The 25,161-nt window shown below is 42.3% G+C and overlaps 1 protein-coding gene across 1 annotated transcript; it reads right to left on the bottom strand.

Moving 5' to 3' along the window:
* Positions 1 to 4,874: 4,874 nt before the first annotated feature.
* On the bottom strand, positions 4,875 to 7,792 carry LOC103848300. The gene is made up of 4 exons (XM_009125232.1): positions 7,565 to 7,792; positions 6,906 to 7,011; positions 5,725 to 6,656; positions 4,875 to 5,627 (listed from the first exon to the last, which is right to left on the bottom strand). The coding sequence occupies exons 1-4, from the start codon at positions 7,790 to 7,792 to the stop codon at positions 4,875 to 4,877; spliced, it is 2,019 nt and encodes a 672-aa protein (XP_009123480.1).
* Positions 7,793 to 25,161: the final 17,369 nt, after the last annotated feature.

The raw sequence follows: 25,161 nt of genomic DNA, 5'->3' as shown, positions 1-25,161 counted from the left end.
GACGAATTTTAGATTGTCATTTGCCTATTTGCGACGATTTGCTTTGACGAAATCGTTTTCTTGACGATTTGCAAAAGTTTTTTGAAGTTTGGGAGTATACGAGTATAGTATACGTACCTACTCCCCCTTTTTTTACGAAAGAAAACGGTTGAACCGATACTTTGAAGGGTGGTGTATGTTTCTTCTTCTGAGGTATGGAATGATCGATAATCCGGGACGATTTAAAGACGACGCTTGGACTGTGATTTGGTTGTTTCCACATTGACGACTTGGAATGTGTCAGTTCCGAGAAAATTGCTAGAAACGAATCGGTTTTAAGATGACGTTCATGTCTTTAGTTTTTTCTCTCTTTAGGAAGCGAGCTTGATATGCGTGGCGATCATTTCTCGATTTTCTGAGAGTTTAGATCGGTTAGCAAGATCTGGATGAACAGTTATGGAACAATATATCAAGACAGGAAAAATTGCCTTAGACTTAGTTCGCTTGACTATCCACCTAGGTTTTACGTTCCCTAAACTTCTATGGCAGTCTCCAAGGCGTTTTTATTTCTTAGTAATTTCCTACAAAAATTCCAAGTGTGATTTCAAAAGTTTCAAGTCAGAAATACCTTAGTTCTCTCGAAGTTGCAGTTTTGTCTCTTCTCTGGTTTGCTTGCTTATTTTCCCTTCCTCTTCTCGTGTATGTTCGCCATTTTTGATATTGGTGTTTGTCCTTTGAAACTTGACATCTATTTTTCGAACTTGATTGTTATCTTCTCCTTATATACGACGTCAATTTTTATAAAAAGGTTCAACGTAATCGTATAGTTGAGGTGGCTAAGGTGTTAAGTTAACAGTTGTCGTTTTATACGATTAATCTGAATCCATGCGAGAAAACAAGTCTTTGAGGGTTTTTTTTATCGTAAAGTTTCAATGGTAACTCAAATCGAGACGAAACAAGAGAAATTTGAGATTTGAAGGAGAATACAAAGATGGAGGTAAGGGCGAGTAGGAGCAAGCAAAGAAGTTTAGACGAGTCTAACTTATTTTCGTCGTAAAATCTCAACGGAAAATCCGATTGAGACAAAACGAAAAGCGTTTCGATCGGGATTCAAAAGAGAACACAAAGGAGGAGCTTTTTGAGGCATGACAGGTTGTAAAATCTCAACGGAAACTCCGTTGAGACGAAACGAAAAGCGTTTCGATGAGAATTCAAAAGAGAATGCAAAGGAGGACCTTTCTGAGGCCTGACAAGTCGCTATGTAGCGTTTGGAGGTCTGACATGTCGCTACACAGCGAGTAGAAGCAAATCAAGAAGAGTCTTACTTGTTTTCGTCGTAAAGTCTCAACGGAAACTCCGATTAGGACGAAACGAAAAGCATTTCGATGAGGATTAAAAAGAGAACACAAAGGAGGACCTTTCGGAGGCGTGACAGGTCACTACGAAGCAACCAAGCTGTGTGCGTGCTCGGTCGCTACGTAGCGACCGAGCTGTGTGTGTGCTCGGTCGTTACGTAGCGACCGAGCTTGGCTGGAGAACCAAAACTGTGGGATCCGAAATTTGCACTGTCGATTTCCGTTTAAATAAGGAAAGTAGGAGAACCCTAGTTTCCCAAAGGTCCCGGATATCTGCTAATACCACACGCTAAGCAATCAGAACACGAGATAACAACGACAAAGTATAAAAATCGTAAAAAGAGAGCAAAGAGAAGTCTTATTCCGAATTTGCGTATGAGCGTTTACAACAAAGTATAAGCCTGGGCTCGAGAGCTGTCGGCAAGATTCCTAGTTCTAGCAACCCTAAGACGGCTAATCCTAATTGAGTCGCAGCTCGAAATAACAAAAACGGAAAGTTGCCTAAATTACTCTAAGTGCTAAGTTTACTGTGAAAAAGTTCTCTCATATGCCTCTCACCTAGGACTCCTTATATACTTCCTCCAAGGCCGGTTTACGCCTTTTCCCTTCTGTCCTTAAGCCGTCATAGTCAAAAATGGAGATATTCTATTTTTCCCGATCTTCGTAATTATCTTTCAAAACTTCGTATCTATCCGCCGAAACTTGACATTTATCTTTCCTTGCGAACTAAGCGTAAACTGTTCTACTGTTTATGGGCTGTTGGTTAAGAAATCGTGAAGTGGGCTTCGAGCATGTCTTAGGTCCCTTTGGTCCGTCTTTTGGCTCGAAGCGTTTATTACGGCTGCTTTCGATAAAAACGAACTTTCCGCGTTTTTTTATTGTAAAGTTTGATTGATGATCTCAAATGTCGAGAAACATGAAATGGGTTTGCTACGGTGTTTGGGAGATAGCATCAAAGAGTAGACGAGAATGCATGAATTCGTGTCATATTCGACGTTTCAGAAAAGCTCGATCGCTTCCTATTGATCAAAACATGCACCTGCTCGGTCGCTACGTAGCGACCGAGCGGGACGCGTGCTCGCTCGCTACGTAACGACCGAGCTTGGCTCGAGCTCGGTCGCTACATAGCGACCGAGCGGGATGCGTGCTCGGTCGCTATGTAGCGACCGAGCTTGGCTCGAGCTCGATCGCTATGGAGCGACCGAGCAGTGTGCATGTTTGGTCGCTGCGTAGCGATCGTGTTTGGCTTGTCTGTGGTCCGATCGCCATACTCGAGTTTGTTCGTGGCTGGTTTAGATACGTGACCGTTGCCTTGGGACAATCTGTATTTGGCTCGACCGAGATTCGAATAAGATTTTACCGCAAGGCTCTTTGTAAAGATTTTTTTACAAAAATTACTTTTCGTAAAAACATTCATGCTGATTTTTATGGATTTTCAGACATTGATTCCATCGTGACCGATTTTGACTCCAACAAAGACAAAGTCTTTAACATCTTGATGAATCGTAATCGTTACCTACAACGACTTGGTTAAGAACGTTCTAAAGTCATACAAGCATCTAACACTTATAAAAGTATATGTACATATTCAAAAAAAGCTATGATCGCTTCAACTCTTTAAAGGAAAAATAAGTCTTGTAACTGCAAACAAAAAATTATCCAAACAAGTGTAAAGAATATGTAATCACCGAAAGAAAAAATGTCACGTCAATGATAAGTATATCATCATTTAACCTGTCGTGATGGATATCAAATGACTTATGTGGATTTTTGAAAAAAGAAAATTTTTACATGTATTTTGAAATTAATATTTTTTTTTGCTAAATTGTAAATATCATATATAAATGAAAGAAAGATTTTACAAGAGCAAGATCTAAAGTTTGACACATCTTGGCAAAAAGAAAGAAAAAACAAGATGGGTCAACAACATCCATTCCATGGACACAAAGCTACTTATTGTAACCACAAAAGCATAAGAGAGTTAAATAACTTGTTCGATCTCTTTGCAGAGATTATATTCCTCATCTCTCTATCAATACCTCTGAAAACACTGGTAGGGGGTAAAGGAGCATTGTTGTGTATCAAGTTGTTTCTCTGTTTTCACAGGTGGAAGATAACTGCTTGAGTGGCAAGTTTCCTAAGAAGTATCTTCCTCCTAGAAGCTCCTGATCTGATCCATGATAAAAACTCCGCCCAATCAACGAACGTCTGCGATGGGGAGAGCATCTGGCGAAGACAAGAGACCATACATCATAGCTGTATTGGCAAGAGAGGAAAATGTGATCTCTAGTCTCAGGTAGTGCGCAGCAGAAAGGACAGGTGAGAGGGACCGCAAGACCCCATGAAGCCAGCCTAGACCTTGTCGGTAGCCTGTCGTCATTAGCCACCCACATCGTAAAAGCATGCTTAGGGACAGCCCCTTTGAACCACACCTCATCGTGCCAGGGTTGGGAGGGTTGTCTTGGCCTCAGCACCTCCCATGTCGCCTGAGAGTTAAAAAACATTCAAAGTATAGTCAGCAGCATGCCATTCAAACTCATCAACAATATCAGGGAGGAGAGGAAGAGAGAAAGTAGTTAAGTATGAGTGCAAATCCACTTCCTGTTGCGAACGAGGGTGAGGCAAGTTCCACGTACTCCGCCACCCTAGCTTCTTTCCTTACTGTAAGAGCTCGTGGTCCCCCAGCTCCTATGTAATTTATCAGTTGGCCAAAAGGAGTCCACTTATCATACCAGAAACTGGTGCTAAGACCGTTACCAATATGTGTGTTACATAATTGCAGCACTAGGGGTCGAAGTTTTAGGATTCTTTTCCAAGCCCATGAATCAGTTTGAGTGGGTTGAATGATCCAGATGGATTTGTTTGCGAGATGTTCACTCCTGTGCCACTCAGACCAAAGGGAAGCGGAGTTGGACAAGAGAAGCCAGATGAATTTGAGGCCAAGTACTTGATTCCAGACTTCGATGCTTCTAATACCCAACCCACCCTGTTGTTTTGGTAGACAAACTGTTTCCCAAGCGACTTTGGCGATGCCCTTTTTCTCAATATTGCCAGACCAAAGGAAGCGTGCACACAGTGATTCTATCGTCGAGATACAACCCTTTGGAAGCATAAAAGTTGAAGTCCAGAAGTTTATCAAGCCGAAGATGACTGATCTTAGAAGTTGCAGCCTACCAGCAAACGATAGCAATTTGACAGACCATGCTTGGAAGCTTCTGTTAATCTTTAACATAAGAGGCTCATATTCCGAAATTTTCAGCTTCCGGCTCACTAGCTGCAGACCAAGATATCTGACGGGAAAGTTACCAGAAGGGAATCCGTAGCTAGCTATAGCCATGGATTCACTTTGGTCAAGACCCACGGTGAACAGTTCAGTCTTTGTAGTATTCATATAGAGACCCGACCAAGAAGCAAAATCATCAAGACATTCCGAGATCCCATGTAAACTGTTACTACTACCATCAAAGAACACCATAACATCATCTGCGAGATCTTCAAGTTCTCAGTTCTAGGATGATAGCCAATGCTGCCTACGTCGTATCACGAAAGCAGAAGTCTAAATAGGCACTCCATAGCAAGCACAAATAGGTAAGGGGAGAGAGGGTCCCCCTGCCTAATTCCTTTTGAGCTCGTGAAAAACCCCCCGGTAGCGCTGTTAACTGAAACAGAGAAGGACGCAGTGGTCAGGCATTGAGCGATGACGCTAATGTAACTTTCCGGCACAGCGAGGGCACGAAGCGAGGCCATTAAAAAATCCCATCGAACACAGTCGAACGCCTTCCTAAGATCAACTTTCAGCATGCCTCTAGGTGAAATAGTCTGACTGTTGTATCCATTTACTAGATCAGTCGCCAGTAACACATTCTCCGCGAGAAGCCTGCCAGGGAGGAAGGCTGACTGGGAGTTAGAAACCATTAGTGAAAGGATCTCTTTTAGCCTAGACGCGAGAAGCTTCGCAATAACTTTGTAAACCGTATTACGGCAAGAGATAGGTCTAAAATCAGAGGGTCGCGATGCATTCGGTACTTTCGGGATCAGGACTAGATTAGCTGCATTCCACTGCTTGAGCAAAGAACCAGACTTGTAGAATTCCTGAATGGCCTCTGCTACTTCCAGACCTACTACAGACCACGAAGCCGTGAAGAACTCTGAAGAATATCCATCCGGACCCCTTGTTTTATGCTTGGGTAAGGAGAAGAACGCCTCCCTTATCTCCTCAGCCGAGAAGCCTTTCACAAAGTTCTCAGCTTGCTCCTCTGAACACTTGAAATCAAATAAGAGGTCGAAGTCACTCTGCACAAACATAGGGGTGAAGTCGTTCCGCCCAAGAGCTCAGAGAAGTAGAGTACGCATTGCTCCTGGATCTTTGGCAATGAATGTGATTAAAGGCCTGCCTTGACGCCGCATATCTATGAAAACATCGAGAACTACCATCACCAAATGCTAACCAATTAATCCTCGATCTTTGGAAGAAGAAAGCGGTCTCGGCGTTTGACAGTTCTTCCCATTCTTGGGTCGCTTGGATCTCCAAAGCAGCATTTCCTGACGAGGGGGAGGCTATCATAATGTTCTGAACATTCACCAGTTTTTCAAGAGCCTGGGCAGTCCTCTTCTCAATACCCGAGTAGTTCTCTCTACTGAAATCTTTAATGGTCTTCGTTAGTAACTTAAGTTTGCGAGAAACCCTGTACATCGCGGATCCTGTAACATTCATAGAAAACCAGGCAATGCAGATCATATCAAAAAACTTCGGGTTCTTGATGATTAAGTTGTAGAACCGGAAGGTTTTTTTAATCTTGTCAATAAAGGGGTCCAGCGTGATGGAGACAACAGCATGATCAGAGAATTCTGGACTGCCAAAGTAAGCCACTGATGAAGGGAACTCAAAGTACCAGTCTTCGTTCACTAGCGCTTGATCTAGCTTCTTTGCAATCGGGTCCAGCTTACGTTTGTTCCACCATGTGAACGTGTTGCCTCTGTAGTTCAGATCGTCGACACTAGCAGCAATGAGACATTGATTGAAATCGCACATCCTTTTGTCCATGCTTAAAGAGGCCGGTTTAGAATGCTCAGTAGCTGCTCTTATCTGATTGAAGTCTCCCAGAATCAGCCATGGTTTAGAATCAAGGCCGTGAGCGGACACCAAGTCAGCGATTTCTTTCCACAAACCAATCCTGTCTTCAATAGCATTGGAGGCATAGATAGCAGAAATAATAATCTTTGACTGAATGGAAGGCCATGTTACCTCTACCGTAATCATTTGAAGAGAAGTGGAGATAGTAGTTACCACTATAGACGGATGCCAAACGATCCAAATTTTCCCTAGAGACGAAAAATTATAATTACCTTCAGAGAACCAACCCGGAAAAATCTCTGCAGTAAATTTATTCATCTTGATTTGCTTCAGATGAGTCTCAAGAACAGCTCCAAAAAGTGGTGAGTGCTTCCTAAACTATTTACGTAATCCGCTGCGGTGACTTTGTTTATTTAAACCGCGTAGGTTCCAGCAAAAAATGTCCGTCGACATAAATTAGTTTGGTATGGGGCCCTTGCCCCGCTTCCCTTTCAGACCTGAAAATTTCTTCTTGTTACGGACCACTTGAAAGTCAAGCTCATGCTTACTAAATTCTCCATCCTCCAGTTCTGAATCAGAGGACTCAACATCGGAGGAGTCAGGCTGCACTTCGGATTGGGATTAGCGTTAAGTAGCGGAGGCACTCCTCGGGATGCCAGACCACTAGATTCACCTCTTACCTTGTCAGTCCCAGTACCCAGCATAGACAGCTGAGCCAACTCTACATGGCAGGTGGAACGTGTGACCGTTAGCTCAGTTTACGCAGGGACCGGGGGGTTAGCTGTTGGAGGAGTCTTTTCCACCTCAACCCAAGTTTGCTTTATCTTTGACCTACTCCTCCTTGTTTTCCTTCCTCTGGGGGCTTTTTTAGGGGCTTGAGTGCATTTACTTGAAACATGTTCAGTAGATCTGCAGACAGAGCACGGTTTTGGTGCTGATGGACATCTTCTAGTAGCATGGCCGATTTCCTTGCAAAGTTCACACACCGGTGGCATCCACGGACTAGATACAAGAACTCTACTGATCAGCCCCGAGTCAAATTGGACGTTAACGGCTTCGGGCAGCGGTTTCCTAGGATCTATGACAGTGAAAACCTTCGCAACCTCCAAATTTGTTTTGTTCGCAGTCGCAGGATGCAGGAACTAAGTTGGCCTACCAGTCCCGCGATCCTTTCTAGCCCATCTTCGTTGAAGAATTGGAAGGGAACATTCCTCAGTTCCAGCCAGATTGGTGCAGACGTGAGCTCCGGCTTGGTGGGAATAATGCCTGGCTCCCATTTGTCCACAAACATCGTCTGTCCTTCGATCTGCCACAGCTTCTGTTTGATTACCCTGTTCCTAGTTGCTGCATTTGGGATTCTAAAAAGAAAAGAGAATCCTTCCATTTTTCACACAGCAATATCTCGGTACTGCTTACTCTAGATGCCGTTGACAATGTTGTGTAGAGTTCCCTGCGAGGGAGGGTCTGAGTAGAACTGGCCTAGCACGAAGGATTCCCAGGATTTGCGATTCTTCTCTATTACGGAATTCGGAATCTTGATGCACGCTTCACCGGAAGGAAGCGTAAAGGCTTCACCTTTCTTTGATAGTTGCTTGACTCCTTTAGCTCTGTCACACCAAGTGTCTTTTGGAATTTCTTGGGCGACTACCGGTTCTGTTTGGTGGCTTGTCTCTACTGGAGAGGACTCCGAGTGACCTACAGAGCTCCTAATCACGTTCTCACCATTCTGAACGGGGAGTATCACCTTTGGAATAGCTAATTGCGAGCCCAAAGAATCATCCCTGGCGTCAGCAGTAGCTAATTTCTTCGAAGAGCCAGCAGCATCCGATGTCCCATTGACCTCAGCCTCAACTGGTAAAATAACAGAGCAGCTCCCTTTCAGTTATGTGGGGCTCGACTCTTCTTGGGTATTTAGCGTTTCAACCTTGTGAGAAGTTGGATCTGTCGGCTGGACGATCACTGTCTTTTCATAGAAAAAATCAACGAGATGGGGGCTCAGATCTTCAATGTCACGAGTTGGTTGAGCAACCACTATGGCTAAAGAGCCAAGATTGGCATCTGAAACGTTCTCGGTGGCAGGGGAATAGAGAGGATCCTCATCAATTTCGGGGCCGGCGGTAACTCAGACTTGATCGGAGAAGGGACCGACGACTCTGTGTCGGTGAGGGTTTTTTGGGTTTCTTCTTCGGCATCTCCTTGGAGGGAGACGGTGAGGAGAAAAGGGCAATCTGCCGACGTATAATCAGATGCCGGTGGGCGGCGGAAAGAAGAGTCACAGTGACGACGGAGGACGCCTACGGAATCGCTTTTCTGGAGAGAGAAAGTAGCCGTTTTGCTTACAACACAGCCTACTTATTTTAATTATAGTTGATTTATTTTTAAACGCTTGATTTATCATTTTGAAATTAATAACTAAGAAAATGGTACAAAATTTAGATATTGACCCATACGTTATATGTTTATTATACAATTGACTCCTTTAAAAAAAAAGGCTGGGTGTGCTACTGGTTTATCCTCATCTCAAACTAACATAGTTTAAAGAACCAATAGCAAATCTCTCTAAAGAAACAATTGCTTCTTCTGCATGGTTCAATGAGAGAGAAGCAAAGACCTTGGTAAAAACTCATATTTCTTAAGTAACTTCTCTAGATGAGACGGTGAGAAAGATGTGACCTTGATGCTCTTATTAAAACCATCACGGAAAATTCTGATAAAGTATTTGATAATTCGTTTATTGCATCAAACATGTTTAAGTCGTTGATTATCATTCATGAGCATTTGATCATATGATTACTGAATCAAAATGTAAGACCAGCTGTACGGTATGTAGTGATAACAGATGGAAAAAGAATACTAATAATGAATAAAAGTGTATTTTTTTTTCACAACTAAAACTTCATTCATAAATTAGTTTGGTGGAGGCAATAACTCAGCCTCACCCACTTCTTGTTCATACAAAGCCAACGCTCTTTTTGCAATACCATCTACCTCACAATTCCTCTCTCGGGGAATCCATACAAAAACAACAACATTAAAATATGCAGACAGGAGAATAATATTTTCTACTATGCCATAGATCTCCAAGTTTGGGCTTCTCAAGTTATAGCCCTGATCAACTGAACCGAGTCCGATTCAAAACATACCTCTTTGAAACCGCGAGCTCTACAATCCAGCATCGCCTCTGTCAACGCCAAACCCTCTGCAATAAGCACCGAAGCTGTAAAGCTTGCTCCTCTCTTTCCAATGGTCCTCTCTTCCGCACTCATCACAATCCAACTCAGACCTGCGTTCAAATTAGATCCCAGCCAAGCAGCAACTGTCCTAACGACTGTGGCAACCTGCAGGAGTGTCTCTTGATAACGGATGTGGTGGCCCTTCTCCTCCTATTCATGTGCATTCTCCCATTCTTTCGCTGCAATGATTTTCTTGCGTTAGCGTCTCCGCTGGGCTCCCAGCATGGTTTTCAAAAGTTAGCTTGTTGTGTCCTTTCCATAATGACCACATAATCCAAGGAACTAGTGGAGATTTTGTAAGCCCCGTTGGGGGGAGGCATTTTTGTCTATGGATATCATTCCAATCCTCTCTCAAATCTATCAGTCCGCTAACTTCAAAGCTTCCATCAAGAGGGGATGAGTTCCACACCGCTCTTGCAAAAGGATAGTGAAAAAGAAGATGATTGATAGATTCAGAGCTTTCGCATCGTTTGCACTTTGGGTCTACGTTAATGTGTCTAGCCAGCAATCTTTCCCCTACCGGTACAATGCCTTTCAAGCATTTCCAAGCAAACATCTTGACCTTGGGCGCTAGTTTCAGATTCCATACCGTTTTTCGCAACTCAATTTTAGGGGAAGCTTCATCCTCAAGGATCTCAGCTGTTGCCTCCGCCATTTCTATATGATACCATGTTTTCACCGAATATTCTTCCAACTTCTCTCCAAGCCATTTAAGAGCGTCGGGTGCCCCTTTCGGACTTGGTTTAAGCCGCATAATGCGTTCTTCTTCAAAAGATAGTAAGGCTTGGATGAGGTTCTTATTCCATTCCCCTAAGACCTCGTGAATGAGGTCTCGGACGGTTAACAAAGCCGAGTCTCTTGTAGTTGGGCCCATGGGTCTAATGGGGGAGGTAAGGCTCAACCATGGATCCTCCCAGATCCGGTCCGATGCACCATCCCCTACAACAAAACCCAAGTTCTCCAGGAGTAAATCCCTTCTTACAAGTATACTCTACCACCCAGATGCTGTGTTGGGAGGCGTACAACTTAGAAGGTTGCCCTTCGGGCAGTACTTGCTCAGCAAAAGTCTCCCCAACAATCCTTCCAGTTGCTTCAGCAGGCGCCAACTGAGCTTGGCTAAAAATACGTTGTTGGAAGCTTGAATATCTCTAATCACGAGGCCGCCGTTGTTCTTTGATAGAGTCATTTTTTCCCAAGCTATCCAAGCCAATTTCCGCAGCCCTTTACGATCATCCCAATAAGACCTGGTCAGTGCAGACTGAATCCTTTTACAGAGAGATTGGGAGTTTGAAACACGTCATTGCGTGTGAAGGAATCGGTGAGAGCACGCTCTGAAGCATCACTAGCTTTCCGGCTGATGATAAATGTCCATTTTCCCACCCGCTCACTTTTTGCTTAATTCTATCCACAATGGACGAGAAAAGATCTCTCTTCCATCTACCGAAGAGTTCCGGTAAGCCAAGATATTTTCTGGTACCTCCCTCCTTAAGGATTTGGAGTTCCCGACATTTCCTTATTTATTGCCTGTCCTGATGCTTTCTCATACCTGATCAATATCGACTTCAGGGCATTTGCGGCATCCTTATCTGCTTGGAGGAAAAACATCGTGTTATCCGCGAAGAGCAAGTAAGTGAGACGGGGACTCCCCTTTGCCACTTGAAATCCCTGGATGAGCCCCTCTAATAGACCATGAATTTGACCCATTTTCATCTATAGTTTATAGGTGTTTTTACTAATAATTATAATATTATAGAGTCTATTTATTATATTTATAAGATCCTTTGTGATTTGGAGATAAGTGATGGTTTTGGAGCATTATGGAGAAATTTGGAGCAAGCACCCGAGATGACCATCGAGCTCGACCATCGGTCGATATTGGAGAGGAATAATCGATCGATGTTCATATATTGACATAGATCGACAGCAAAGCGCGTAGAAAGCCCGTTTGGTCACAGAAAACTTGAAGCCCAAGTCTTCACCAATTTACAAGATTACCCCTGACGAGTTTAAACCTAATGATATAAGCTTAGCCACCATGTTAGAGGCAAATTGTGCTTTTCTTGTTTTATTATTTTCAGCAAGGTTTTCTAGGATTTTGATAGATTGGAGAGAAGATCCAAAGTTATAATTTGTGATTAATATCTATTTACTATTCTAATGAAGTTTTCTTATCTAACTGCTGTTATGAATTGCTTAGCCATGTCTGAGTAGTTGCATTGTTAGATTTTAGGGTCTAAGTAGGTTAGGAGGGATTAGCCCCAACTATACATTGTTGAGTTGTGGTAATTATCATAAGGATTGTTCATTAATGCATGTCTCTAGATTATCTACCTAGAACTTGCCCTAGGATTGATAGATAAAAGCGAGAGCTTCATTCTCATCCTAAAAACATTCTAATTGAGCTAAGTTTCTTGGTATGAGTAAGGCGAGAGTTTATCTACCGAGCTTAGTAAGCATTCATTCAACCCGCGCATAAATCTTAACTAGAAGCGCGTCGATCGATATCATTATTGAATAATCGATCGACAGAGCGAAAGGTGTATCGATCGATATCCCTATAGGATCATCGATGCCTCTACATCCTCTGCAAAGCTGACTTTTTTCTTGAGAAGCTTGTGAACATTATCCAGTTTGTCTTAACATCATCCGACTGCTCTTTCCCTAGAGCAATGGTCGATTTTTTCCTTTCAAAATCAGTGTTCTTGGTGTTGTTGCTGGATGCCAAGTTCTAAATAAGTCTCACAGTCTCCTCTGGATTCCTAGTGTTGAAATTTTCATTATTAGCTGAGTCTAGAGCCATTTGATATTCCAGCGCAATGCCTCTGAAGACAGTGCTCATTTATCCTGGAAGTTGACATTAATCCTCATCTGTGAATAAAAGATAAACTGTCATATTAGCCTTGGGGGTTTTCTCATTTAAAATCGCAAGTGGGCTTTTGTCGCATTTTAGACCTCTCTGGGCTGTTTTTCGACTTTGAGCGTTTTTACGATTTCTTTGAGAAATCACCTTCGATACGACACTGGTTTTATAAAATAGTTCAAATCGATCGTATAGCTGAGGCAATTTGTTTTGTAAGTTAATTGTTTCGGTTTTACACGATCAATTCATCTTTATACGAGAAAATAAGCTTTCAGAGTTTTTATCGTAAACTTTCAACGGTAACTCTGATTGAAATGAAACAAGAGACAGCGGGGTCATGGTTCGTTGGAGGGAGCTACAGTGATGAGATAAGAGCGCATGATATTGATATTATGAACTTTTTGAGATGGACCGCGCTGGCCATATGACGAGCGAACCTGGACGAACCGCGCTTGCCGAGCTGATCGGGCCGGATCGAACCTCGGCTTCCTTTGGATGATGATGGATTGTCCGGACGCCGAAAGCCTCTCCTCTCGTTTCGTCATTTGTTTTCCCAAGGATGATGGATCGAAGAGATTGGATTTCTCAATTTGAAAACTAGTCGTGTATTAATCTTTTTTCGAAGATTTATACGAAACTCCTTGTTACGAGAGACATTTTCCGGGGCCTTTAGGTCATTGATTCCTTCGTGACCAATTTTTACCCAACAGTTAGCCCCCCAGCTAGCTAGAACCGTTGTCATTGAGCGTGAGGTTCTAGCGGGCTGTTGGACGAGTTAGGCAAGTTAGGCGGGAATGGTGACATGATAAGTCCTCCGAAGGGGGGAGTTCGACCCAGATTATGTCGATTCTAAAGAGGCCGAGGCTTACTGGGTTGCTCTATGTAACATGATAACTCCTCCGAAGGAGGTGGTGTATCCCGCCAGGCCTAAAGATAAAATAGATCGTGGCTTACCAAGCAAGAGTTTGTATTCGTTTCTAAGCACCATTCGAGAATTTTGTCGGGCGCCAGACGAGGTGGAATTTTGAATTCCAGAGCGGGAGGAGAGTGCCGCCGATCCTACAGAAGGTTACTTTACATGCTACGAGGCGTATCTTGTATGCTGCACTTGTGGTTTTCGATTCTTGAGGCCATGATCCGAGCCTTGAACCGTTTTGAGCTGTCGATAAACCAGTTGAACCATACTGGTCTGCAACACCTTATCAGCATCTTGATTCTCAGAACACATGGATGGCTCTCGATGCCGACCATTTTGAAGCTTTATTGAGGCCGTAAGAGACGTCGACTCCTTTCATGTTACGCATGGTCGCTCGAAGTTATAAGTTGATAAGTAAGGGGAAGATTTCCAATGAGCATGCATGGAAAAAATGTTTTTCGTTGTTCGCATAAAGGGCGCATCCGTCCAAGAAAGTTGCATCTCTATGTTTTGTAGCGAGTGGAATTTCCGAAATGGTATCTTGGTCGGATATCTACTCCTTCTCGATGTTCGTGATGTCTGACTTCGTATTCTGTGTATTTGTTTTGCAGGTACCAACCCTATTCCTCCGTTTCCGGGGAAAGTGATTGCCAAGAGGGACCTCCTCCGCAATGGCCTGTTATATTGGACTTCATTCAACCCGAAAAGAGTTTGGAAGGCTGATATACCATGGATTTGACCCATTTTCATCCATGGTATATAAGTGTTTTACTATCTATATACTATTATTCTATCCTATTAGGTATGTTTTCAGGTTCAGAAGTATCTTGGAGTAAAGTGATGATTATGGAGCATTTAGGAGCTTAAAAGAGATTTCATCCGAGCTGACAATCAGAGGTCGATACGAAGAAGAATAAATCGATCGATGTACATCCTGTACCATCGATCGATATCGAGACACGGAGCGCGCGACTTGGTTCCAGCCACATTAAACCCAAGACTTCACCAAATTACAAGATTACCCCTGAGGTTTTAACCTAATAGTTATATACTTGCCTAAGTGTTAGGAGGCACGGGAGACACAGAGTTTTTGAGCTTTAGCCACCATTGTATTCTTAGGAGAGAAAATCATAGAGATATTTGTAATTGGAACTCCTTTAATTCATCTATTCTATTCCATGCAGTTTTTATCTATATTTTGTGTTATGAATTACTTAGTTATGTCTGTGTAGTTTACTTATTAGATTCAGGGTTCAAATAGGTTAGAGGGATTAGCCCCAACTATAAAATTGCTAAGTTGTGGTATTCATTGATAGATTGTTCTTAGCTTATTTTAGCCTTGCTAACTAGAACATGAACCTGAGTGAAGCATCCTTGACCATCATGTCCTGAATCTAGTCTATCACACTATGACTGCTAGAAAAAGGCTAACCGCTGATCTATGAAGCTAGTGAGCATTATCAACCTGCACCTAGGGCTTAGCTAGAAATTGAGAAAGGTGTGTCGATCGATATCCCTATAGGATCATTGATCGACACTTACTTGTGATCAAAAGACTAACCGTTGAGATCCAAGATCTAGTTAGTTAACCAGTGAAAAATTGCCATCGCTGATCACTGTGATTAAGGAGTTGAGCTCTAATATATCATGCATGCAACTGTTAGGCATCTATAGGATTATAATCTCCAACACCTGAATATAAACCCTGCGTCTAATACCTTTCCAATAAGTTACACCCCCAATCATCTTGTTAGTCGAGCAATAGACTTGCTCAATTAGGATTGCTATTTACTTTTAAACCCATAAAACAACAAACACTTAGAATAAATAATTTAACTAGATTTAATATTTTTCCTAGCTCTTTGTGGTTTCGATCCCTAAGTACTATAACTGAACCTCTTATTTGAGAGAGTAATTCACTCCTTAGGGTAATTTGAGTGATATTAAAGGCGTTAGCGCTTCATCGATCTCGACCCCACCCTCAGTCGTTAGTCGAGGTAGAGATTGACTCAGACATGGATGAATCTTATCTCCACGTTGTTCCTGTTAGAAGGGAGGGGAACAGGTTTCCAAAGAATAAAGGGATCGCGCTTGGCGATGTTGACTTCCCTTCAGATGATTTTACGTTGCTCGGAAGGGATCCAGTCTTCGTTCTAGGAGATGGGAGTGGTACCAGCGAGATTCCTCTCCCGGATTGTGGTTTCGATGATTTCTTTGCTGACCTTCACCCGAGTGTTGATGTTCCACCAGCCGTGGATGAGCCGTCGAGGACGCAAGTAGTCGCAAAGGACTCCCGAATGATTAATGAGGTTGGCTTCGCAGACTTTGTTGGTTTTAGGTGGTGAGTTTACTCTAAACATTTGAGGTCTTTGCAGGGTATGCAAGTCTTTAAGTCGACCCTTGGGATGAGTTACAGGGAAGCGTGGCTTTATCGTTTCATGTCCGAGCAGGCGGAGAAGCCGCTCACCCGTTTGCAAACTGAAAACTCCAAACGGGACTGTCAGTTGGCCAAGGAGCATGCCCATGCCATTCGTCGCACAGAAAGGAAAGCTAAGCGAGAAATAATCGATGTGCTCAAGAGTCATGCTTCCCAAGATCTTGTGGGGGACTTCCGTGAATGTCGGAGCTCCGTCGGTACCTTGTGTAAAAACGCAAGATGCCGAATACTCCTTCCATTCTGAGTTGGAGGAGATGATGGGCGTGATGATTGACTATGCCCATGCTCATTCAATGGTTCCTTCGCTTGAGGGGATAATCCAAAGGCTTTGGGATCCTATTCATGTCTCGCCCTATACAAAGGAAGCTGAATACGACATCGTTGGTGAGGACTGAGAGGTGGACCAGACTGTGAAGACGTTTGGGGCTTCCATGTCTGGAGATTATGAGCTCGATCCCTGAAGGTCGGTGGGAACGTGTACCCTTTATGTCTTACGATTTCATGTGTTTAGGCCAAGTATGGCCATTCTATGTTTGAGTGTATTTTGGCTGTGTGAGGCTTATTCTAACCCTGTCGGATTGGTCGTTGGTGGTTTCTAATCCCTGCCGTTTCTGCGGCCCTTTCTTATATATATAACGAATAATTTTTAGTGTTTTAAGACCTTTGGTTTATACTTTCATCAAGTGTAGAAGGAAGTATATGAATATTCACTTCATATCTAACTCTTAGTTAGTTGTCCTGTTCGTTTGCTTCTTTTAAGACGAGGGTATTCTAAAAGTTAAGAAATTTTTGATGTTTCGTGAGCGTTTAGGTATGAACAAATAGACATTATTTAGGATCTCGTATCAGTTTTGATATCATGTCTAGAGATGTTAGAGATCAGTGTGGCTGGGTTTAGGGAAAGACCTAGGTTTACTCTTGGCTAAGGCTTTGCGATGACTAATCGGCTTTCGTTTTGCATGTTTGCGATTTTGACATGATTCATTCCGATTAAAGTCCGAGAATTGTTATCGGCTTATACGGCTTGTGTGGTAAGAATCGAGTTACTTCCAGAGACTGTCTGGAGGTATTGGCCAAAATTTAGGATTTTTTGTATAGAGCGCTATGTTATCCTTGTCGGATGTAAGAGGACCTTATTTTTTACGAAAGATCTGACTACCAGTTCATTTAGAGAACGTTTTAATTCGTCCGTCGGGGCCAATCGACAAGCGTTTTGTTCATCTATAGTTGCAGACGGATTGTTTGTAAGTAGGGAATAATATTTTCAAGAAGTCACAATGTATCGCTTCTTCCGAAAATATGTTTTTGATCATGGTCTTCTTTGCGAAGAAAACGTTTGATAGAGTTTGAAATTGTGATTCGGTCATAAGTCCTGACTATGGTCGGAAATCGATTTGATAGGTAGTTTGTGCGAAATTTATCTCCCTTGTAAGAAAGTTCCATTTGTATACACTGCTTTGCGGGTTTTATGTGAGTGCTTGTGATAGAGGTTGATCCTTGACCAAGGATTGCTTTGTTAAGGATTTGAGATTTTATTTTACGAATCGATTTTTGTTCACTACATATTTTTTAATTGTGTTTTACATAGGCATTTTTGAGTGAATCTCGGATTGCTATTGTTGCCGTAAGTAAGTTGCAAGATTAATAAGATAAGAGATTTACGAGACTGCTTTGAAAGCCTTATGGCGTTTTCGTAAAAAGTTTTAAAAATATCGAGTACAAGTTCAGATATTTTAAACTTGTGGGCGTATACAAGTATGCGTACCTTTTTTAGAATGAGGGATAGCTGAACTCGTCTTTTGACAAGCTGCCTACATACCCCTTTCGAGGATCAAGACATTTTATAGTTCAGTTGGTTGCCGAGGATGGTCTACTCGTCGGAAGAGGCTACGTCGACCGTTTTAGTCGTGATGACTGTTACTGAACCAGCGGCCGCTTCCGGAGTTTATTTTTTTACGACGATAGGAGCGTTGGGCTTGGCGACTTAGTCGTTGTCCGCAGCCGTTGCTTGGGTTGATAATTTTGGGTCACCCTTTTCTAAAGAGTTTTCAAGTGTGGCATGAGTTGTCTTTGCGTGTTTGGTTAGACCATGGAGGTCGTTGTGATATGTTGAAGCTAGTGTTCAGCCAGGAAGCAGAGTTTTGATTGTTTTTGGTATCCCCAGATTCCGCAATCCCATTGGGGATTGGGAACTTGATGCCTAGGTGATATGATGACGGGACTGCTTTCATAGCATTGATCCAAGGCGTTCCCATGATTACCATGTAGATGGTCGGGTTATCGACTACTGCAAAGTCAATGATTTTTTTAAGTTCTTTTGCCATAACCGGAAGCTTGATTGACCAGAGAGTCATCGACGTCACACCGAAGAATCCTGTTAACGGTTTCAGCGTTGGTACGACTTCGCCGAGTTCAACGCTCATTCTGCGGAGGGTATCGCGGGAGATAATGTTGACTGTGCTTCCAGATCGACTAGGACCCTACCCACTTCGAGATCTCGAATCACGAGATCGATGACGAGCATGTCGCAATTGGGTTTGTCGATGCTGGTGGTTTCTCTTTCTTCAAAAACGATAGTATCGTTTGGAACGTCATTGCTCGGGTCCAAGTCACCCAGCTCGTGCTTGTTTCGGATTTTCGTTGGTAAGATTTGATGGATGAGACCATATCGTGGTAGAACTGTGATCCTACGATGATCATGTTCACCCTGCGACAATTGCTATTGTTCCCTTTATCATCCTGCCTTTTCCGCATTTCTCGCCTGGCTGATTTTCATGCAAATCTTTTTCAGAGGTGGGAGTCTTGTCAATCATTGTCGGACGGTCGGATTCAAGGAGGAGATTCTTTATGGCGGTCACTTTGGAGAACTCGCCAGCGAGGAATTTAACGGTCAGTCTTGCGCCGAGAACTTTGCAGTTTGCAGTGCAGTGGCCTCTGTCTGGTGGAACTTGCAGAATGAGTTATCCTTATACTTGTTTATGTTCCACGTGTTCCCAAAGGTTTTACCCTGTTCCAAGTTGATAGCGTAATTGTGATTGCCTTGGATATCCTCCCCTCAAGATGGACGTACTTGTCGTTATGAGAAGGTTTCTTCTTTGCGGATAATTTTTGCGGGTTATGCTTTTGTGAAAGGACTTTCATTTCTTCTTCCATGATGATGAAGTCTGTTGCTTTATGAAGGGCATCCTGTATCGTACACAGTTGATTCAAGGGATATCCACTGTCGGAATTTCAACCTCAATTAGAGGGTCTTCCTGAGTGCATCGACTGCTACTTTGTCGCTGATTCATGTGACTCTTGTTATCACCAGTTTAAACCTACTCATGAATTGTGTAGCGAGTCGTCCTCCTTTTGAGCCAGGCTCTAAAGGTCGACATCGGAGGTTATCTCGTCGAGATTTTGTTTGGACATGTTTCCCTTTGCGTTTCTCGGTTTGTCCAGCGGGGTTGCAAAATCAAATCTTCTTCCGCGGACACTCGTGGTTCCGCGCTGAAGGATGGCCCTGGTCCTCGCGGTTAAAATTTCGACCTGTTTAGAGTGGATGTTCATGACCTTATCATGTTCTTCCGACTTTTTGGAAAAAGCCGTGAACATCTTCTTGAACTTGTCGAGCACCGCGGTGTTAGCATCAGCATTGACCGCGGAGACGTTTGCTGCCGGAGTTTGATTGACATCGTCACTAGCACTGGTGCCGTCGCGAGTTTGTTGATTGTCTGTAAACATGCTGACCAAGCGTTTTGCGGCTGTGAGTTAGATTGATCCGTAAATCCCCCTCCTTCTAGCGCCAAACTGTGGGAACCGAAATTCACACAGTTGATTTCCATTAAATTATAAAAGTCAAGCAAACCAAACTTTCCCAGAGGTCCCGAATTTCTGCGAAGCCAAACATCAAGTGATCAGACAATAGAAAACAGATGAAGATAATAACTTTAATACAACGAAAAGAGAGCAAAAGATGTTTTATACCGAATTTGCGTACAAGAGGTAAAGTCCTTGGCCAAAAGAGCTGTCAGCGAGTTCCCTAGTTCTAACAACCTAAGACTTGTGAAAACCTAGTTGAATCGCAGACCGATAAAAACGGAAAGTTGCCTATTGCTATAAGTGATAAATTTGCTCTGGATGTAAAAATTTCTCTCTTTTGCCTCTCGCCTTAGCATCCTTTATATAATCCTCTTAGGTCGGTTTATGCTTTCTGAAGAATCATTCATTGATATGTGCTTAGAGGACCCATTAGAAAATCCGCTCACTGTTCCTGAAAGAGATATCTTCACTATTGACAACAGAGCAGATGAATACGCGCGCCTGATGGATGCTAGTGAAGAAGTCATGATATTCGATGAGGAAAACGACAATGAAACCAAATTAAACATCGATCGATACCTGCAGAGAACCAACGATCAATGGCCTCTTGCATTAGATAGCTGGAGTTCTGAAAGAGTTACGAAAGTATAATTAAAACAACTTCCAGCCGGACTAAAATATGCATTCCTATATGAAAACTCGTGTCTCGTAATTGTTAACGCAAATCTAAGTAATGGAAAATTTGCTTTGTTATTAAACAAATTGCGCAAGAACAGGCGAGCTCTCGGTTATTCTCTTGAGGACATTCCTGGTATCTCACCAGGTTTGTGCATTCACCCAATTCATCTAGAGGATGGATCTAATTCATCAATTGAACACCAAAGACGACTTAACCCAAATCTGAAAGAGGTGGTTACGAAATAAATCTTGAAACTCTTAGACGCCAGAGTTATCTTTCTGATTTCAGATAGTAATTGGGTGAGTCCAGTTAATGTCGTCCCTAAGAAAGGAGGACTCACAATAGTAAAGAACGACAAGGATGAACTAATTCATATGAGAACTGTCACCAGACATCGGATGTGTATCTATTACATAAAATTAAACGCCGCCACACAAAAGGATCCCTTCCCTTTTCCCGCATAGATCAAATGCTAGAAAGGCTTGCAAATTACTAATATTACTGCTTTCTCGATGGATACTCTGAATTTGTCAAATCCCTATACATCCAGATGACCAGGAAAAGACCACTTTCACATGCCCTTACGATACAATTACATACCGCGGTATGCCATTTGGCCATTGAAACGCTCCTGCTATCTTTCAAAGATGCATGATGTTGATCTTTACTGATATGATCGAAGACTTCATGGAAGTTTTATGGATGATTTTCCAGTCTACGGATCCGATTTCAAAACTTGCCTTGATAGTTTGTGCAAAGTACTGGCCAGATGTGAAGAAACGAATCTCGTTCAAAGCTGGGAAAAATGTCATAAAGTATCTACAGCCGGAATAGAAGTGGATTGCACCAAAATAGAAGTCATGACAGGTTTACCAGCTGTGGGAACCGAAACTCACACCGTCTATTTCTTTTAAATTAGGAAAGTCAAGCGAACCTAACTTTTCCAAAGGTCCTGGATTCTGCTAAGCCAAACGTAAGGTGATCAGACAATTAAAAACAAACAAAAATAATAACTTTAATAAAACGAAAAGAGAGCAAAAGATGTCTTATTCTGAATTTGCGTAAGAGTGAGTACAAGAGGTAAAAGCCTTGGCTGCAAGAGCTGTTAGCGAGTTCCCTAGATCTAGCAACCTAAGACTTGTGAAAAGCTAGTTGAGTCGCAGCTTGATGGAAAATTGTCTATTGCTCTAAGTGCTAAATTTGCTCTGGATATATAAAGTTCTCCCTTTTGCCTCTCGCCTTAGCATCCTTTATATACTCCTCATAGGTCGGTTTATGCCTTCCCTTTTTGCATCTGGGTCGAGTTTATCCCTTCACAGAAATATTCCTTTTTCCCGATCTTAATCATTATCCTTCGAAATCTTGACATTTATCTCAAAACCCGATAAATGAAACTTAATATTTATCTCCAACCTCGATAAATGACTATTCCTGAAAATAATAATAGACCGTCATAATAATCCTGGGTTTACTCTCATAAAAGTCGTAAGTGGGCTTTTAGTCGCGTTTTAGGCCTTTTTGAGTTGTTTTACGACTTACGTTTTTACGATTTTTTTGAGAAATCACCTTTGATACAACGTCTGTTTTATAAACAGCCAAAGTTAATCGTATAACTGAGACAACTGAAGTGTTAGGTAAATAATAGCTGTTTTATATGATCAACTTGAACTTATACGAGAAAAAACAAGTGTTGGCAGTTTTTATCGTAAAGTTCCAATGGTAACTTCAATCAAGACGAAATGAGGAACAATATGATCGAAGCTCGAAGGAGAAAGCTACGAATATGAGACGAGAATGCAAGGTGTTGGCAAGGTGCAGTTGTGGTCGCCATACGGCGAACAAGACTGGGCGGTCCAGCTCGCCATATGGCGAGGGGGACTCGGCAGTCCAGCTTGACATATGGCGAGCGGGACGGAGATGTCCCAGATTACCATATGGCGAGCAGGACTAGGTGGTCCAGCTCACCAAATGGCGAGCGGGATGAAGAGGTCCCAGCTCGCCATATAGCGAGCGGGACAAAGCGGTCCAGCTCGCCATATGGTGAGCGGGACGTAGACATCCCAGTTCGCCATACCTCAAGCGGGACAAGGTCAAGATCGAGTTTTTGGCTATCTTCAGGCGATTTGTATGGTCGAGGAATGATGTTTGTCCTTCTTCCCGTTTCATTTCTTGTCTCCCGGAAGTCATCTTTCGATAACTCCTTGTGTAACTCTTTTTCAGATTTATACGAAGATTTTAAGATTGGTTTTCAAATTATTTTTTAGAAGAAATACTTTCTGGCGCTAATTCCGTTTTGACCGATTTTGACCCCAACACCAGCTCTCGCAATCGTGAAACATGTGCGAAGTTTTCTCGGACACGCTGGGTTCTTTAGGAGATTCATAAAAGATTTTAGCAAAATAGCCAGGCCTCTCACAGCTCTCCTATGCAAATAAGTTAAATTTGATTTCACACCAGCATGGTCAAAGGGATTCGAAGAAATCAAAACGTCCTTTGTGACCACACCCATCATGCAAGCTACAGACTGGAGTTTACCTTCGGGGATAATGTGCGATGCAAGTAATTTTGCTGTAGGCGCTGTTCTTGGTTAGAGGAAAGACAAAAGGCTGTACGTTGCCTACTACGCCAGTCGAACTTTAGACGACGCACAACGGAACTATGCAACAACAGAAAAAGAATTACTTGATGTTGTTTTCACCTTTGAGAAATTCCACCCCTACCTGGTTGGTTCTAAGATAGTTATCCACACAGATCACACTGTAATAAAGTTCTTGATGCAAAAGAAAGATGCAAAACCAAGACTCTTGCGGTGGATCTTACTACTCCAAGAATTCGATATAGAAATAAATGACAAAAAGGCATAGAAAATGGAGTAGCGGACCATCTTTCTCGAATAAGAGTCGAAGACAACGTTCCTATTGATGATTTCCTACCCACGAAAAATGTTTACCAGATGGACTCAACATTCATTGGTCAGATTTCTCTCGATTCAGAAATAATGTCGACCTACACTGGAATTAATGCGTCATTGGACAATACAGTCGACCAAGTTACCAACTATCCAAAAATCAATGTGGATTTAGAATTCAAATTCGGTGGCAACCCCTTCAATCTTGAAATAGATTATCTCGGAGATCAAAGTTTAAGTAGGGGATGCATGCGCTAGACAGAACCATTCTGGATAGACCCTGGTATGCTGAAATAGTAAACCATCTCACTGCTGATGTAGAGCCAGACATGTTCCAAGGATATACAAAAAAGAGATTTCTGAGAGAAATCCGAAGATACTACTAGGATGAACCTACCTCTAAAAGCATTGTTCTGACGTGGTATATAGATGTTGCATCACTGAAATTGAGGTTTCAGACATTCTGTTTCACTGCCATGGATCTGATTAAAGATGGACACTTTGTGAGCTTCAAGAAAGTGGCCACAATACTACAAGCATGTTTCTTGTGGCCGACCATGTTTCGTGATGTACAAGCATACATAGCACAATGTATCAGATGCCAAAGAAAAGGAAAAATCAGCAAAAGACACGGAACATAACAAAAATTCATCTTAGAAGTATAAGTCTTTGACTTCTGGGGAATCGATTTTATGGGCCCCTTCCCTTCCTCATATGGCAACAAGTACATTTTTGTCACTGTCGACTATGTGTCTAAATGAGTAGAAGCTGTAACCTCCCCAACAAATGACACTGCTGTAGTCGTAAGACTTTTCAAAAGCATCATTTTCCCGAGATTTGAACCCCCCCCCCTTCCCCGAGAAGTTATAAGTGACGGTGGCACCAATTTCAGAAATAAATGATTCGATAGATTACTCAAAAACCTTGGACTGCACCACAAGGTTGTCTCACTGATATACCATGGATTTACCCATTTTTAGCAATGGTATTTGAGTGTTTTAGGATATAATTATTTTGTTTTGGAATATTTACAGGTTCAGGAGTCTTTTGGAGAAAAGTGGTGATCTGGGTGCATTTGGGAGATAAAATGAAAGGAAGCTCGTAGCTGACCATCGAACCATTCCGAAGGTCGACATTCAGAGTCTAACATCGATCGACGCACATCCTGTGCTGTCGATCAACAGCAAAGCACGCAAGATCCAGTTTGGTTTTCAGCCGACTTATAAACCAAGTCGCATATATTTACAGAAATACCCCTCATCGACTTTAGACCTAATATTTAGGTGATCTGCCATTGTTCTAAGCAACAGAGGTTTTCATACTTTCTTACTTTTCACAGAAAACATAACTTAGGGTTTTTAGTAGTTTGGAGAGAAGATCCAAGACTCCTTTAGAACTTTGTATTGGAACTGCAGTTTTTCTACTCTATTCTATTTTATGCAATTTATTCATACCATTGCTATGATTTACTTTGTTATATCTGAGTAATTCCCTTGTTATATTTAGGGTTCAATAAGGTTATGAAGGATCAGCCCAAAATATAGAATTGTTAAAGTGAGAAATATTTTCAAGGAGCTGTTATTAATGCATGTGTTCTAGAGTAGCTAATTAGAACCTTGAACTTAGGATAGTGGACACCTACGACGGTAGATTCTGCACCAGAATAGATTCACTTGAGCTAGGATTGTGATATCACTCAAATTACACTTAGGAATGATTTGTACTCTCTCAAATAAGAGGTTCAGTTATAATACTTAGGGATCAAATCCACAGAAACTCTAGGATTACACAATAGATTTGTAGTTTTCGAAGTAAAGCTGGACTATTATGATTAAAGCAGTAAATTGGTTGAACAATATAGTTCTTCGATTGAAAGGCTTTTAGTTTGTAAACTATTCAGGAAAGAGCTAGATTTCGGA

The sequence above is a fragment of the Brassica rapa genome, chromosome A03 (genome assembly GCF_000309985.2).
Source record: "Brassica rapa cultivar Chiifu-401-42 chromosome A03, CAAS_Brap_v3.01, whole genome shotgun sequence".
Classification (NCBI taxonomy): Eukaryota; Viridiplantae; Streptophyta; class Magnoliopsida; order Brassicales; family Brassicaceae; genus Brassica; species Brassica rapa.
Note: the sequence above shows the minus strand (reverse complement) of the source record. Positions and strands in the feature narration are given on the sequence as shown.